Source organism: Falco rusticolus, chromosome 1, assembly GCF_015220075.1.
Source record: "Falco rusticolus isolate bFalRus1 chromosome 1, bFalRus1.pri, whole genome shotgun sequence".
Lineage (NCBI taxonomy): Eukaryota > Metazoa > Chordata > Aves > Falconiformes > Falconidae > Falco > Falco rusticolus.
Genome location: NC_051187.1, coordinates 37,623,111 through 37,637,204, shown reverse-complemented (window position 1 = coordinate 37,637,204; position 14,094 = coordinate 37,623,111). Strand labels below are relative to the sequence as shown.

The window sequence follows — 14,094 nt, the reverse complement described above, 5'->3', positions numbered from 1 at the left end:
CCCGAGGGTCGGGCTTCGGTCCCCGCTTCTCCCACCGAGCCCCGAGCTCCCTCAGGCCAGGCGCGCGCGCCCGCCGCGCCTCCCGCCCGCCAACGGCCGCCGCGCCCCCGCTCCGCTGTTGCTATGGCTCGGCGGGACGCGGCAACCAATCAGGAAGCGGCAGGATATATTTGTCGCTGTTGCTACCGCGCGCCGGGCCAATGGGGAGGGAGCAGGGAGGCGGCGCGCGGCCGCCACGGAGGCGGGAAGGGCCCGGCGGCGGCCGGAGCGAGGGCGGCTGTGGCGGGAGCGGGGGGGCCGGCGGGGGCCCGGCCTGCAGCCCGGCGTGGCCCCACAGCTGAGGCACGGACCCGTGCGCGTCCTCCCCCGGGCAGCACCGCCTTGCATACAGCAGCTGCGACCAGGCAAGGGCCTTGCAAGTGACAGCCGCTGCAGTACAGCGCCACACGTGCGCCCAGGGCAGCCAGCGCCCGGTGTTCATACACAACGCAGCACCCCGTGCGGGTGTACTGCCTCCCACCCTTCCCGTGAAAAACCAACCCTGGAGAAAGTCATTCACAACCTTTATTTGCCAACTTCGTTACAAAAGGCACTGGGGGCACCTAAATCTTCAGGCAAAGGTGACCCCTTCTTGAAAAACCGGCAGCAGTGCTTGGGTAAAACCCCACAGGAGCGCCCAGTGACCTGCAGCGTGAGTTTTAAACCTGCACCGAGGGTCTGCTTTCCTCCTGCATGCCCCAACACTCTCATGCACAATTCACTTTGTAGTGTCCGAAAGCAAGGAGGGAAAATGCGTGATGCAGTGGGAGACAGAGTGTAACAGGCAGCTTTGGGGCTGGGTTAAGTAAGGAAAAGCACTGAGCAAAAGGAACAGAGCTGTGCACGCTCCCCAGGAGAGCTGCAGTGGAACAGCTTACCCCCACGGAGCAAGCAGCCTTCAGCCAAACACAGGATTAGTCCCACCGTGGCTACAGTTGTGTAGGAAACTTGAGTCTGCGCAACTCACACTGCTTTGCAGGGCACTCGTGCGAATAGGATGCACTCGCCTGCCGCTGCCTGGTGTCAGAGTGCCGCAGACCGCCCGCAGGGTGACACAATTGCCTTGGCAGCTTCAGTCCATCCAGACCTGGGGACTGAAAACTGATCAGGAGGGTTCAGCAGCTCCTACCTCCTCCATTCATCCTTCTTTCCTGGGCAATCTGAGATACAGGTGGTATTAAGTACCAACAGCGCAGGTATGCCCTCCCCCAGTCCTGCAAGAACACAGACTTCAGCACTGATGATTCTGCCATGCTCCAGTTTGTGTCGTCTGCGGCACTACAGAGTATGGAACACGCCAGGAGTTATACCCAGCAGTACGACAGAAATGCAGGGAGATGAGACATAGCAGTATTTTACCAGTGCTTATCTGAGACCATATTTTCCAGGTCTGAGAAAGTTACCTAATATCCACTGCTATGCAGTGTAACTAAATTTTACTCTTTTTGAATACAGGAGTTACATTTACCTTCATGATGTAATGAAGGACTCAGATCTGACCAGTGCTATGGGTAGAAACATGTAACTGCCACAGAACCAGTAACGTGATATTTTTAGCGTCTACAGTGCAGCTTCAGGCTGCTCCACTAAAAACCTAAAGTCCACAATGCACCTTTGGTTTCTTCTATCCTTTACAAAATTCTTAATAAAATTGTAACTCAAACAAACTTTGTAACCATTAGAAAAGGCCTTCATCTTTCCACCTCAGCCTCTCTATTTACTTCCATGTCAAATCCTTCATTAAAAAATAAAAATAAAAATTCCTGGGGAAGTGCAGACCACACTGAGCATCTCTGCAGGCTGGTCACATTCTTCTGCCAGCTGAGAATTCAAAGAGCAGCCATGCTGCCCAGAACGTGTCACTGGCTAACGGGTCACCAACTGGATCCTCCAGGACCTGAAAGACACAGGAAGGAATCAAAGCTTCACCACACACGATCTTTAGTGATGCAGTTGCTCACAACGGAAGATCTCCGTTGGGCAGATATAGAGTAGCACAAGACACTGCAATGACAGGGAGTGTCAGTGGTGAGGGCTGCATGCATGAAGTGACAGAGTCCTCGTTACCCTTTAAGTTCAGGTACAGTAATCCATCTGTACAGGGCGTGAGTGTAAAAACGTCAAGCACAATCAGTGCACACTTCAACTCTTAGTAATTCAGAGAAAAGCACTTGCCTTTTCTCTTGCCTTTGCCTTTCTCAATCCCTTTGCCCAAGGCATTGGCTCCTACAAAAGCAAGTAAATATCAGAAGGTAAGGCCAGGATGAAATAATTAAGGGACCAATCACCTGAACAAGGGAGCTCTGTTCAGGCAAGGAAAGAAATGTCTCCAAAATGAATTAACTTTTTGTTTGTTTGTTTGCTTGTTTTGTTTTACTCTCATTTTGGCTCTGATGGGATGCATGACCTACAAAAACCAAATTGAAAGTCATGTGTGGACAAAAGGAAGCGTACATCTGCACCCCTGTGGTTCAGACATAGGAACCAAACAACTGCATATTCCTGCAACAAGCCCAGGGCAAGTTGATTTAGCAAGAAACAGAGTGCCCAGGAAGTCTGTAGAATCCTGTGAAATCATGCCCATCCGAGCTCTTCCTTTTTCTATAGCACGTATTAAGATATGCAAAAATTGCTTTTCTGAATTTCTGAACTGATTAGTTATTACAAAGATTTGAAAACATCCCCTTCTGACATCTGCAAGCATCACATGGGATCTTGCTCCCCAGCCCACACTGCACTGAGTGTCATGTTTCTATACCATTGCAAAATCGGTACAAGAATGCAAAATAGCAAGATGAAAACTAGCTACAGAGACTGCACGCTCTGGAAAGCTTAGAAAAGGCTCATTCATTATTAATGCCCATAGCTTTCCTACTCATCTGGCTCACATTATGGCTGGTAAAAAGGCCACTTTCCAAGATACAGATCTTTATATCGATGCTTTCAAAGGCTCAAAAGAGGTTCTGTTACTGCCCTCAGAGCTGCAGCCTATAATGAGGCCAGCCGATATGGTCTCCTGCTTTTCAAAATCTCTTTTAAAAAGGTTTTCTCCAGCAGCTTATACTGCAAGAGAGACAGAAATGGATGCTGACTGACTGATCAGTAGACCAACACATGTGAAGCCAAAAAATAGCTCAAGGTACAGTTCTGATAGGGCTTTCTTGGGTCCTGTTCTTAGGTAACATCTAATTCAGAGATGATGTGCTCCCATCCCCTTGAAAGCACCAGATTTCTAAATTCTGTTCTCTACTGCCTTAAAATCACCATAAGAAAACATGCAGGCTGCATCCAGATTAAGTAAGTAAACTTCTTTTATCATGTCCTATAATACTGCTCTGTACACTGCTATCAGCCATCTCCAAACAGTACAAAATCTCTGTTCCTCATCAATAACACAGACTTGGAAATGAAAATTACATGAAAGATTTTAAGTGGTCTGAAAGAGCAGTCAAATTCTGCAGAACCCCTCAGAGGGGAGGACCCTCAAGCAGCCATCCTCCTGTTGTTACTGTTTCACCTGAGCTCCCAAAATGCAGTTTGAACTCTGCTGGTATCACCAATATCTTCTTTCCACAGTGCTAGGTGAACTTTTCATTGCTCAAAATTTAAATAACACTTTGAATATGCACAGGTTGCTTTGGTCATCATTTCAACGACACATTTAGTAAAATCAGGGTCTGATAAGCAATCCAAGTGGAAAAAACAACAAAACCACCTCTCCTAGCATCTGCTGGATGCTACTCAGGGAATGCCCAGTTTGCTCTGAAATGGATTCCAAAAGGTATGCTTAGATCAAACACGTTTCATCCTAAATATGATGTGAGGTTTTGCATCCCCTGTGTGAGAGCTACAGCTGGATAGCATGTATAGGGCTAAGCTCCTTTCTCTGAACATTAGGTGTGTTCTCTTACCTGGCGTTGTCCCCAGGCTTGGCTTTCTTCCACGTAGGGTACAGAAACAAGTGGGCACTGAGGCTTGCCAAACACAGTCTGACAGGAACTGGAAGAAAATATGATATACAAATGCGTTTGTATTTATGCTCTACTCGCCGCTTACTGTAATGTTTTGCAGCAGGACAAGAGGGGCTTCTGGTAAAACTATTCATTCAACAGAGATCTGTTAAATTGCTTACAAACCTGCCCCACTTCTCCACATTGTTATGGCCTGAAAATACAGACTCCGTACTGAGAGGACTAGCCTGACCAGGAGCACTACACAGGAATGACATCTCGACTTGCAACTATCCTTATGCCCCCAGAACATTCTCCATAAACAAAGAGATGTCTACCAAAATGTCTCTCTCCTGGAATGTGTTTTAAAAACACAGATCTTAAGAGTCAAAACAGATAAACATGTGCCTTTATACATAGCCACAACATTGGCTATGATTTTACTAGAGCTTTTCAAGACTGCCAGTTGAGTGTCTGGGGCCACAGCTTCCCCATCCACACCTCCCTTGGGGGCTCTGCCAACCTCTCAAAAGAGGTCACAGTCTGCAGGGCACTGAGTCAAGTAGGAGACACTGGGTTCTTGATGATGGGATGTTCTCTCCCTTGTCACCAGCTCAAAGTATCTGTACTCCAACAACACTGCCCGTACCGCTGCCAGGAACAGCCCAGGGTATTAATGGCCATACAGGCCCAGGCCAAAGGTGCCAAGTAACAGAGCGTAAGAAAAAAAGCAGAAGAAACAGGGCAAGCGCCAAGTTGCCCTTCCTTGGAATGCTCCCTGAGTTCTGAAAATCAGTCTTCGGACTCCTCTGCTGGAGGCTGCGTTCAGGCAATCACATTGACTAATGACAAATGGACTCAACCCCCACAGCCACCTAAGACCTTGTCCCATCCTTTCTCATAGCCCACTTACACCAACATGCACAATGCCCTTAAGAACAAATTCTGCAATTTATTTATGCAACATGCAAAAAAGTAGCCTCCTTTTGTACGTTTTGAACTCACTGCCTGCCAGTGTCGACGCTGGGTTATCCAGAGGGGAGAGCCTAACAGCAGGAGGATTCCCAGCACTCTGAGCTGGAATCCCAAAAAAGCAGGCAGAAGCAGTAAGCTGCAACTAACATCTCAGCACCGATGTTTTTTAAATCAAAGTGCTGGCTCATAAATGCGGTCTCTTCTGCTCCATAAAGTTCAGTGTGCCCTTCTCTTTGAAATGGGAGGCATGAGAGAGTTACATTCTGCATGAACCATTAGCTGGGCTACATTCCACCTGTCTCAGCTCAAGGAGCGAAGAGGATACAACACCACTATCTGTAAAGGCGAGCATCTGTTTGGTGTCCCACAGGGACTTCCAGTTCGCTAGCTGGATCAAACTCTCCTGTCAGGCAGCAGGAGCAGATGGAGACAGTCAGCTTCCAGCCTGGTTCCCCCTCACACTCCCACCTCACAGCCCTGTAGATCATAAGAGGTTTGGATACAGCCCAAGTGCGTAGGACCAACTGTAAAAAAGCCCATGAAAGAAATGAACTGGAATTGTTCTAATAAGCTTTCAGGCTAAGTCCTTTCCAGGTGAGCACCTTTAAAAATAAGACAAAGCAGATTAAGGGTCCTTTGGCTGACTTTTAGTTCTACCCCTGCACTTACAAAGCAGGGAGCCAGAGGTGCTGGCAAGGCAGCGAGAACATAAGACATTAAGTCCACTCCAGATGGGTGACCTTGGCTAAGTAATTTCCTCCTCTGTGCTTTACTCTTATCTGCCCTGTCTTTCCAGGATAGCAATGCTCATTTGCCTTACAGTTTAAGCTGTTGACTCCTTTGTCAGTCCCCAGATGAGTGAAGCTCATTGCAACGTTACTGCTCAACAGGACTCCGGTGACACAACACTTCTCCCTAACCCAGTGACTGTGTTAGAGGGCTCTGCCTGATAACAAAGGTGATCCTCGTTTACTGCCATTCACTGAGGCGTGATCTTAGCTAAGCCTACCCATACAAAGTCTCCTGGCTCTCTAGAAAGAAACTGGAAAAGGCCCTAGATGAAACTGCAGTCTGAGGATCACTCATTTCTAAAGAGATCGATGTTCCGTGGCATTTTTGGTATTTTGGGAAGTTCAAGGTTTTGGAGAGAGCTGGACCAGGCCACTCCACAGGATATACAAATGGAGTTCATGTAAGTATATCCTCACCAGAAGGTGTCAACAAAGCAGCAAGTCCTGCCCCTGACAGCAATATGATAAAGGGTGTGTGGATTCCTGGCAGAAGTGACATACCCAACAAGGAGACATTCACCATAGATTTCTTCTACTGATGGAACATATTTTAAAAATAAACATGAGCTCACTCTAGAGTCAGAACACGCAATTTTAAGTCCAGCCAAAATATTGCCACCAAGCCTTACTGATCTTTCATGATCTTGCCACACAGACTGAGGTGGGTTTAAAATGCCCGGACCTGGGCTCTCTCCAGCAATTCTGAGCGAGGAGTCTGACATGAGTGTGAACAAATGTAGGCACCAGGCCAACTGGGAAATAGGGGTAAAAGGCAGAAATGTTTTTAGCAAGGAACTGGGAGGCAAAACCCCACCAATTTTTATGTGCAGTGAATCACTGCCCTCCCTTGCTGCTTGACAAGCCACAAAGCCTCTCCGTGCCCCTGCTTCCTCATCTATGAAGTGGGAATAAAACTGCTTCTGCCTACCACTTTGACATATTATTGACAGCCTTGTGCTAGCACAAATGCTGGACAGTGTCAAGCAGAAGGGTTATGAAATGGGGCTACTGCTCCTGTTGTGCCTTGCAGATCAGTAAGTTAAAGGAACCTCGTCTGTTTGGCAGTGTTTATTTTTATGTAACATTATGGAAGTTGTATAACATACGGAAGACGGCACAGATTTTTTTGATTTGCATTCTGTGAATTTAGCTCAAGTCTCAGAGAAAATGTGCAGTCTGAAACACTTGTTACAGGTAGAAAACAGAAAGACAGAACAGTGCCTGTTTTTCTGTCTTCCAATTTGGAAAGCTTGCACTATGGAATAATCTTGTCATGAGGTTATGAAGCTACAAAAACTATTTTAGGATTAAGTACAGGCCCTACCAACCCAGCCCACAGAATCAGCTCTCACTGGATCAGTATAGGTTACAATTTTCTCCCAGAACCAAAAACAGGCAAATAGCTTAGAAGCTAAACCTGCTTTAAAGAGAGGCATTCATATTTTTTCTGATGAGGCTGGTCCCGAGTCTCCTCTGTGCCACCACCGTAAAACACATATACACTTACACAGCATTTCCCATTTCCAGTGCATAGATATAAATATCTGCAAAATATGATGGACACGAGGAGAGTCAGGCCCTGGGAATGAGATGCATCATTACAGTCTTTCTGCAAGCCTCTTCAGCAGCAGGATTGGGACAAGGCTAGATCTACAGCATCATTGTTACTCCTGCCTTTAAGAAGCCCTGTGCTTTCCACTCCCTTTACCTGTGGGGAAGAATAGTTTCGCGGGTCCCTAGCTGTCTTTCTCTAAGGATGAAGCTTTCAACCTCTAAATCTGACTGCTGAATGATTCCTCCTGAACTGGCCTCAGTACAGCCACCTTGAGGGACTCTGCTCAAGGAAGCTCTGATACCTGCTGAAATAAATGCTTGTATTAAAGACAGACAACATGACTCCACCCTCTGACCCAGCTATTCCTCCCCTCCTTGCTACACACCGACATTCACCCAGCCTCTGGTGAGCCACAGCACTTTTTGTTCTGTAGACCTACAGCAAAGGCAGGTAGACGTCACTTACATATCCTATTGAGGCTATTCTGAAGAACAGGGAGAGGAAAAGAGATGGTGGGAATGCTGAACAAGACTGGACAGGAAGAGGGGGGGGAGGGGAGAGTAGCAGGAAGGAGAAAGGAAAGTGAGAATGTGTTCCTGAAGACAAGCACCATGCCACAGTTAAGAAATTCCCAGCCTCTGCTCAGGCAATCTCTTAAGAATGACCCAGAAGCTTGTTAACTGACAAGGTGAGCAGGCAACACCTGAAGGGGCACGGAAATGCTCCCACCTTGCTGGAAAAGCGCTATCTTATGGAAGCAGTTACAGTTTAAGCAGAAGAGTAGGTAAGAATAACTGCTTCAATACTTTAAATCAATGGATTTTCTCATTGAGCTACTATGAGAGCAGAACCCCATAGCAAACCCACAATAAGCCCTGCTCTCATTTGTCGTGACATTGGAAAGCCATGTAAGTGAGCAAGAATATTTACAACAGAGAGGAGAGAAGCTTCTATTAAGGTCAAGGATTTGGGTGCAGTTTTACTAACCTTCTATACTTGGGGTCCACATGGAGCCAGGGTCTCCTCTGCTGCTGCAAGGGGCCTGCCACGCAGCCAGGCATTCATCTGGGAAGGTAAGGGACCCACAAGAGCAGAGGAAAAAGTTATCCAGATGGGGGCTGGCATTAGTACTGCTTGCTACCTCTCTGGGCTGCAGGACAGCAGAGTTAAAGCAGGTTCCTGGTTCCAGCACAGCCTCAGTACAAAAAGCTACAGGTTGTTCAGCGCTGTGAGTAGTCAAAGCAGCCTCGCTTGTCCTCGCTTCATACATCTCACTGCTCTGCATAAAGCTGTAACAATGGAGATGATAAATCAGCCAGACATATTGCTTTGCAAAGAGGGGGGATGCCCCAGCTAAACCTCTGAATCCTGCCCTTGACAGTTGGGAGATTAACTGCTAGATGCTCCGACTGTCTGATGCTGGGCATGGACCGCTCCCATCTATGGGATCAAGTCTCCTAAGTGATGTCACCCTGGGAACTGACACGAAAGTCAGTTCCACGAACAAGTTTAAAGGTTGCTTCATCTCTGAACTGTCACTGTAAAGACTTTTTCATACATCACCTGGATTCCATCATCTTTAAATATGTTCCTTCAGGAGGCTTATGCAGATCTGCAGCTGGCTGCTCCCACCCTGGGTCACAAGGCACGAGGGTCATCTCTATTTGCTCAGAGCCAATGCCCACACAAGATCCATCTGAAAGGTGCAGGCCAGGCAGATGAAGGAACACTAATAGTTACTCCAAAAAGCAATGAAACAAGTCTAATTTGCCAAATGCAGCAAGACCCTCCTATTCCCCGTGACTGAAGTTTGGCCAAGATTCTGTTAAGGGGCATGAATATACTGCACTTTACTGGAGTACTGCCCTGATTTCGGAATCTGAGAGCTAAAACCCGTTGCCTCCTGTGTATTTGTATTTATTTGGTGCCCCTTCTGAGACAGGCATCTCTTTTCACCTGTCCTTGCACAGACCTTACCAATGTTTGCTCCTTCTGTGGAGTGACAGCCTCTAGCCAAACAATGAGGCACTCCACTGAAGTAGAGTCCTCCAATGTCCACTCAATCCATCAGCATATAGATGCTGTTCTGGAGGAGTATCCTTCCCTTTCTGAGGGAATTTAAAACTGGTTTTTCTAGTGGGCTTAGGATGTGTCCAGAAAGCAGAAGAGACAAACCTGCAGTTTGTGGAGTGTAGGATTCTTCATCCTGCCGCTCCTTTGTGTGGTAAGTCAAAGGCCTCTCAGGACATGAGTTGTTGAGCTTTTCCGCACGAGGAAGGCAGGATTTTTGACGTCGTCGGTAATTTGCAAACCAGTTATAGACCTGAATTGGCTGCAAGTTCATGTCCCGAGCCAATCCCTCCTGCAAACCCAGGTGTAAGGGGAGATCAAGAGAAAAATAAACCGCATCCAAATAATCAGGCTTTTCCCTTCAGATCCAAAAGCAGCGCAGCAAAAGAGCATTCAAATCCAGATACATTTGTCAGTAGGTCTCCGGTAAGTCTGTGTGGATCCCCTTGCAGACTGATTTATAAACTCAAAAGAGTTGCTGGAAAACACACATTCCACCCTGCTCCCCAAGTCCATTTGTTTGCTATAGGAAACCATGTACTGCTATTTTATATTGCTATATTTACATGTAAAACCCCACCCAAGCACGCTCTTCCCACAGACTGACAGCTTCACATTGCTAACATGACACTAGTAGGATAACCACTAATGCATTTACCACAGCTGTGAGCAGTATACACACCTGTATCACATTCACAGAAAAATTTATGCGGTATTAAACTACTAAATAATGAGATCATATAAATGAAGAATGTATTGGGAAATTAATGCATAAGTGATCACAGTATCCTGACCTTTTAGGACTTTAATTATGCAGCTTCATTATTCTCCCAATTCAGAGTGGTTTTTTGAAATGAAAAAATGGAAGTCGTTGCTCCTTTGTGAAAAGGCTAAGAAATAAACCAGCTTCACATTGCAGAACTAGTCACCAGGCCATCCTGCCTCATATGATAAGGGTGCTGGAAAAACTGAGCACCACAGAGGCAGACTTTAAAGTCTGAAGCCTTCACCTTGCAAGGCAGCAATCAACCAGGATTACTGGACGAATTCACATGTCACTTTCGTTACAAATCTGTCCCTGTCCAAATGAGGTAGGTACCTGCATACATCAACACAGCCTGCTGTGTTTTGAAATTCTTGAATTTAGTGTGGTAAGTCAGTGGAAAATATATTCTGGTAAGCAAAGTGCAATTTTATATAGGCTATAACTCAGTCAAGTCAGAATTATTTATCACTGCAATACAGCTCTTCTGAGAAACGACTGCTTTGCTGCCTAATCACTACAAAATTAGAATGGTTAAAAGCCCAGTGAGGAATTTATTTCCCCTGATCTTTTTGTTCAAAGCAAGTGAAATGATTTCACATGAACTTGATGATTTTTTTAAGGATACCTTTAGGGAAAGATCAAATATGGGGAAGCCCAGCCCCACTGGGCCTTCTGAAAACAAGGATTTAGAATGAAACCGGTTATAGACCCCTGATAGCAGAGGTCTGCTTTACTGTGACAAGGAGACTTGACTGGACGTAGCACAACCCTACCCGCTGTTTCTTATTTGGATTTGTTGTCACCTCTGCAGCAAACCTGTGCAGCTGCTGGCGTACTTCATCTGAATAGTTTCGATTCTTCAAACCTTCAGGACAAAGGGAAATAGGTGGTGGATTCCTATGCACAGGAGAACAGGATTAAAAAGGACCCAAAAAGAGACATTCATGGGAATTTTCTCACATTGTCACAAGTGGTCAAAAAACCAAGAAAAACCCAACTCCAAGAAGCAGCCATCCTGAGATGCAAAATGATCCCTCTGCATCTCTACCCCCTGCATCTGTTAACTACCACAGAGGGGTGGGGGTGGGGGCTGGAAATCAGTTTCCCCACACCACAGTACCTCTTCCTGCAACGGAATTTCTGCAGTGGTGTCAGAAAATCCGTGCGGTGTTTCTCCATAGCCCTCCGGTAGTGAACCTCATGCCAAAGTTGCACCAGCTCCTCCTTCTCTTCTGCCTTGCAACACTAGAACAAAATAGTAGGTAAGCAAACCCTTCCCAGGTAGTCAGTCAGGTTTCCTACAAAGGAGAAAACCCTCAACAACTAAAAACTTACTCAGAAATTCCTACTGGTTTGACAAAGCTGGTAGCATTATGCAAGGATATGGCTTACTGTACACCTTCCTTCTATAATGTATGCAGGGAGTTACCTGTCTAATGCTGCCTTCTCCCCAGTGAAAAGGGCTAAGTTACCAGATCTAGAGGCAAAACCTCCTCGCCCTGAGTGGTGCCATCCAACCTTCTTCATATTCTCCCATCCTGGCAAGCCCTCTAAACTTGGCCGCCCCAAGGCTTCTATGTCCTGAGCCCTAAGTTAGTGAAAAACTCCAAGAACCACCATAATAGAGAACAAAAAAATCCTGCTTTCACAAACTACAACCAACCCCATAATCCCCCAATTACCTTCTCCCCCTTGGCTGATTCATAGTAATTGCATGTAGCAAAGGCTTTATCCTATGTTTCAGGTCAACCAAAGCACATATACCACCTTCCACTGCCGGACACCAGCTAGAAATACTCCATGTGCTGCAGCTGGAGTAAGTCTGCACTAACAGCTCTAATTGCTATTTTCCTAATACTGTTGTTTCCACGAAGAACAGAGCCCTACCTCCAGGAGTCTGCAGGCTGTGTCATGCTGCCCGTTACGGATATGAATGAACACACAAGCTCGGACAACGTGGATGTTTGTGAGAAAAGACATCTTGTGTTTGCATCCCATCATGGCCCCAACCAACTTCTCCAGATTAGAAGACGAGCTCTGGAGGTCCTGGCAAAGCTGTCCTGCTAGATCCAGCAGCTTGGCAGGTGGGGGATCCTTGTTTTTATTCCTGTTTAACATGGCCATGAACCGCTTCATCCTTACGTCCTGTTGGAAGCCTTTTCTATGCAATGCACAAAGTTGTGGTTAGATAAAAACTTTTATCTCCTATTTTTAGGTTCTATGGTATGCTTTTTTGTGGGTTTTTTTGGTTTTGGTTTTTTTTTTTTAAAGTAAAGAAATTCACAGTGCTATTAAAAGCAGCCTGAGGACCTCAAAACAGTGCTAATAAAACTAGGCCTAAAGCAAAAGCCACACCAGGTTTGCAGTTGAGAAAACCAAGCTCAGAAAGACCAAGCTGGCCCCAGAGCTCGGAGGCTGAAGGAAGAGGCCAAAGCAGGAGGGCTGCGGGGGGCACGGCACCTGGGGGGGCCCTGGCTTCCCCCTTGGGTCTGTGTGTGGGGCTGGGGACACTGGGGCACCTCGGGGCAGCTCCGGCCCCTGCCATGGGCCTCCAGACGGCTCCAGTGCCAGCACCCACATACCCACCGCCCGGCACGAAGCTTCGCGTCCGCTGCTCACGGGTTAAAACTACCAGAACATTTACACCAGAGACATCCAGGTGAAATAAATGAGGTTTTAGTCCTCCAAAATGGCTCAGGACAAGCCAAGAGCTGCTGGCGGTTACACCCAAGCGTAACTCCAGCGGCGGTCAGGGCCGGGTGTCACGCGTTTTCCCGGGGGAGGCCGGCGCGATGTCCGGTGGGTGCCCCCGGGGACACCCCCCCCCCCCCGCCGCCGGCCAAAATGGGGATAAGCTGCTAAATACCTGCGCGCCGCTGCGGAACGGGGACCCCCGGCTGCCGTCCCCTCCCGGGCCGGCGGCAGCGCAGCGCGGGGTGCCACAGCCCGCCCCGGAGCTCCCCGGCACCTCCCTGCCGGCCCAGCGCCGGGGCCGGTACCGCCGGGGCGGGGGCCTCCCTGCCCGCCCCACCCCCGCCGCCCGCCGGGGGAGGCCGCCCCGCGGGACCCTGCGCGGCGCCGGCCGGGAGGAGGGGGATGGGCGGGGGGGAGGGGGCCGGGGGCTGCCCCTGCCCGCCCCCCCGAGGCTGCTGTGACCGAGCAGCTGCCGCGGGCGTGGCCGCCGCCGTGGCGAGCCGGTGGGGAGACGGCAGCGAGGTGTCCCCGCCGCAGGAGGGTGTTGTGCAGGTGGTGGGGCGCGGGCGTGCAGCGGGAATTCTGGCTCGCTCCCGCGCACCGAATGGAGAGCCACGCAGCTCAAACCGCCTTCCCAGGTGGCTGCTGTCTCCTGACTGAGAAGTCAGAGTCAGTTTAGGCGATAAAACCGCAGCAGCTGGGATTTTCCCTGAACCGGGTCTGCAACGCACCGTGACTGTCAGCTCTCTGCCGACTCCGGTTCAGGGCTGGCAGGTCACAGCAGTAACCATCTCGCAGCAGGAGCCAGCAGCCCCCTTCCCCGCAGTGCTGCATCCCACCCTGCATCCACACTTAAATAACTGGCTCATGCCAAGTCCACGTGCCATATCCCAGCTTTCTCTGCAAAGACAAAGACCACCTACTTGAGCACGGGCTTCTCCTTTTTGATGCATGCATGCACATCCTAAAAACCTGCTCATAATTCTCTTTGCTCCTCCAACCAGCAGCACCTTGCTTTCAGCTGCCCTGGTTTCTCCTTAGGCTCAGATGCTGGCCTTGCAGGACAGTAATGGCCTCTTGCTCCTGCTGCGTGTCACTGTCCTAAATCCAGAGCTAGAGATGGAAAGTCCTGGGTACTGAAAGGACAAAGCCCCGCCATTGAACACTGAGCATTTCATTATCACACTGGACATAAGCAGCAGTATTTCCTTTCCACAATTACTCTCCTTTACTCCCCAATTCCATGCTGCTGCC

The 14,094-nt window shown here is 48.4% G+C and overlaps 1 protein-coding gene across 1 annotated transcript; it reads right to left on the bottom strand.

Moving 5' to 3' along the window:
* Nucleotides 1-561: 561 nt before the first annotated feature.
* ANHX (anomalous homeobox) lies at nt 562-13,154 on the bottom strand. The gene is made up of 9 exons (XM_037409747.1): nt 13,013-13,154; nt 12,034-12,307; nt 11,267-11,391; nt 10,920-11,043; nt 9,486-9,672; nt 8,874-9,006; nt 8,298-8,599; nt 3,951-4,038; nt 562-1,936 (listed from the first exon to the last, which is right to left on the bottom strand). The coding sequence occupies exons 2-9, from the start codon at nt 12,280-12,282 to the stop codon at nt 1,906-1,908; spliced, it is 1,239 nt and encodes a 412-aa protein (XP_037265644.1). The 5' UTR covers nt 12,283-12,307; nt 13,013-13,154; the 3' UTR covers nt 562-1,905.
* Nucleotides 13,155-14,094: the final 940 nt, after the last annotated feature.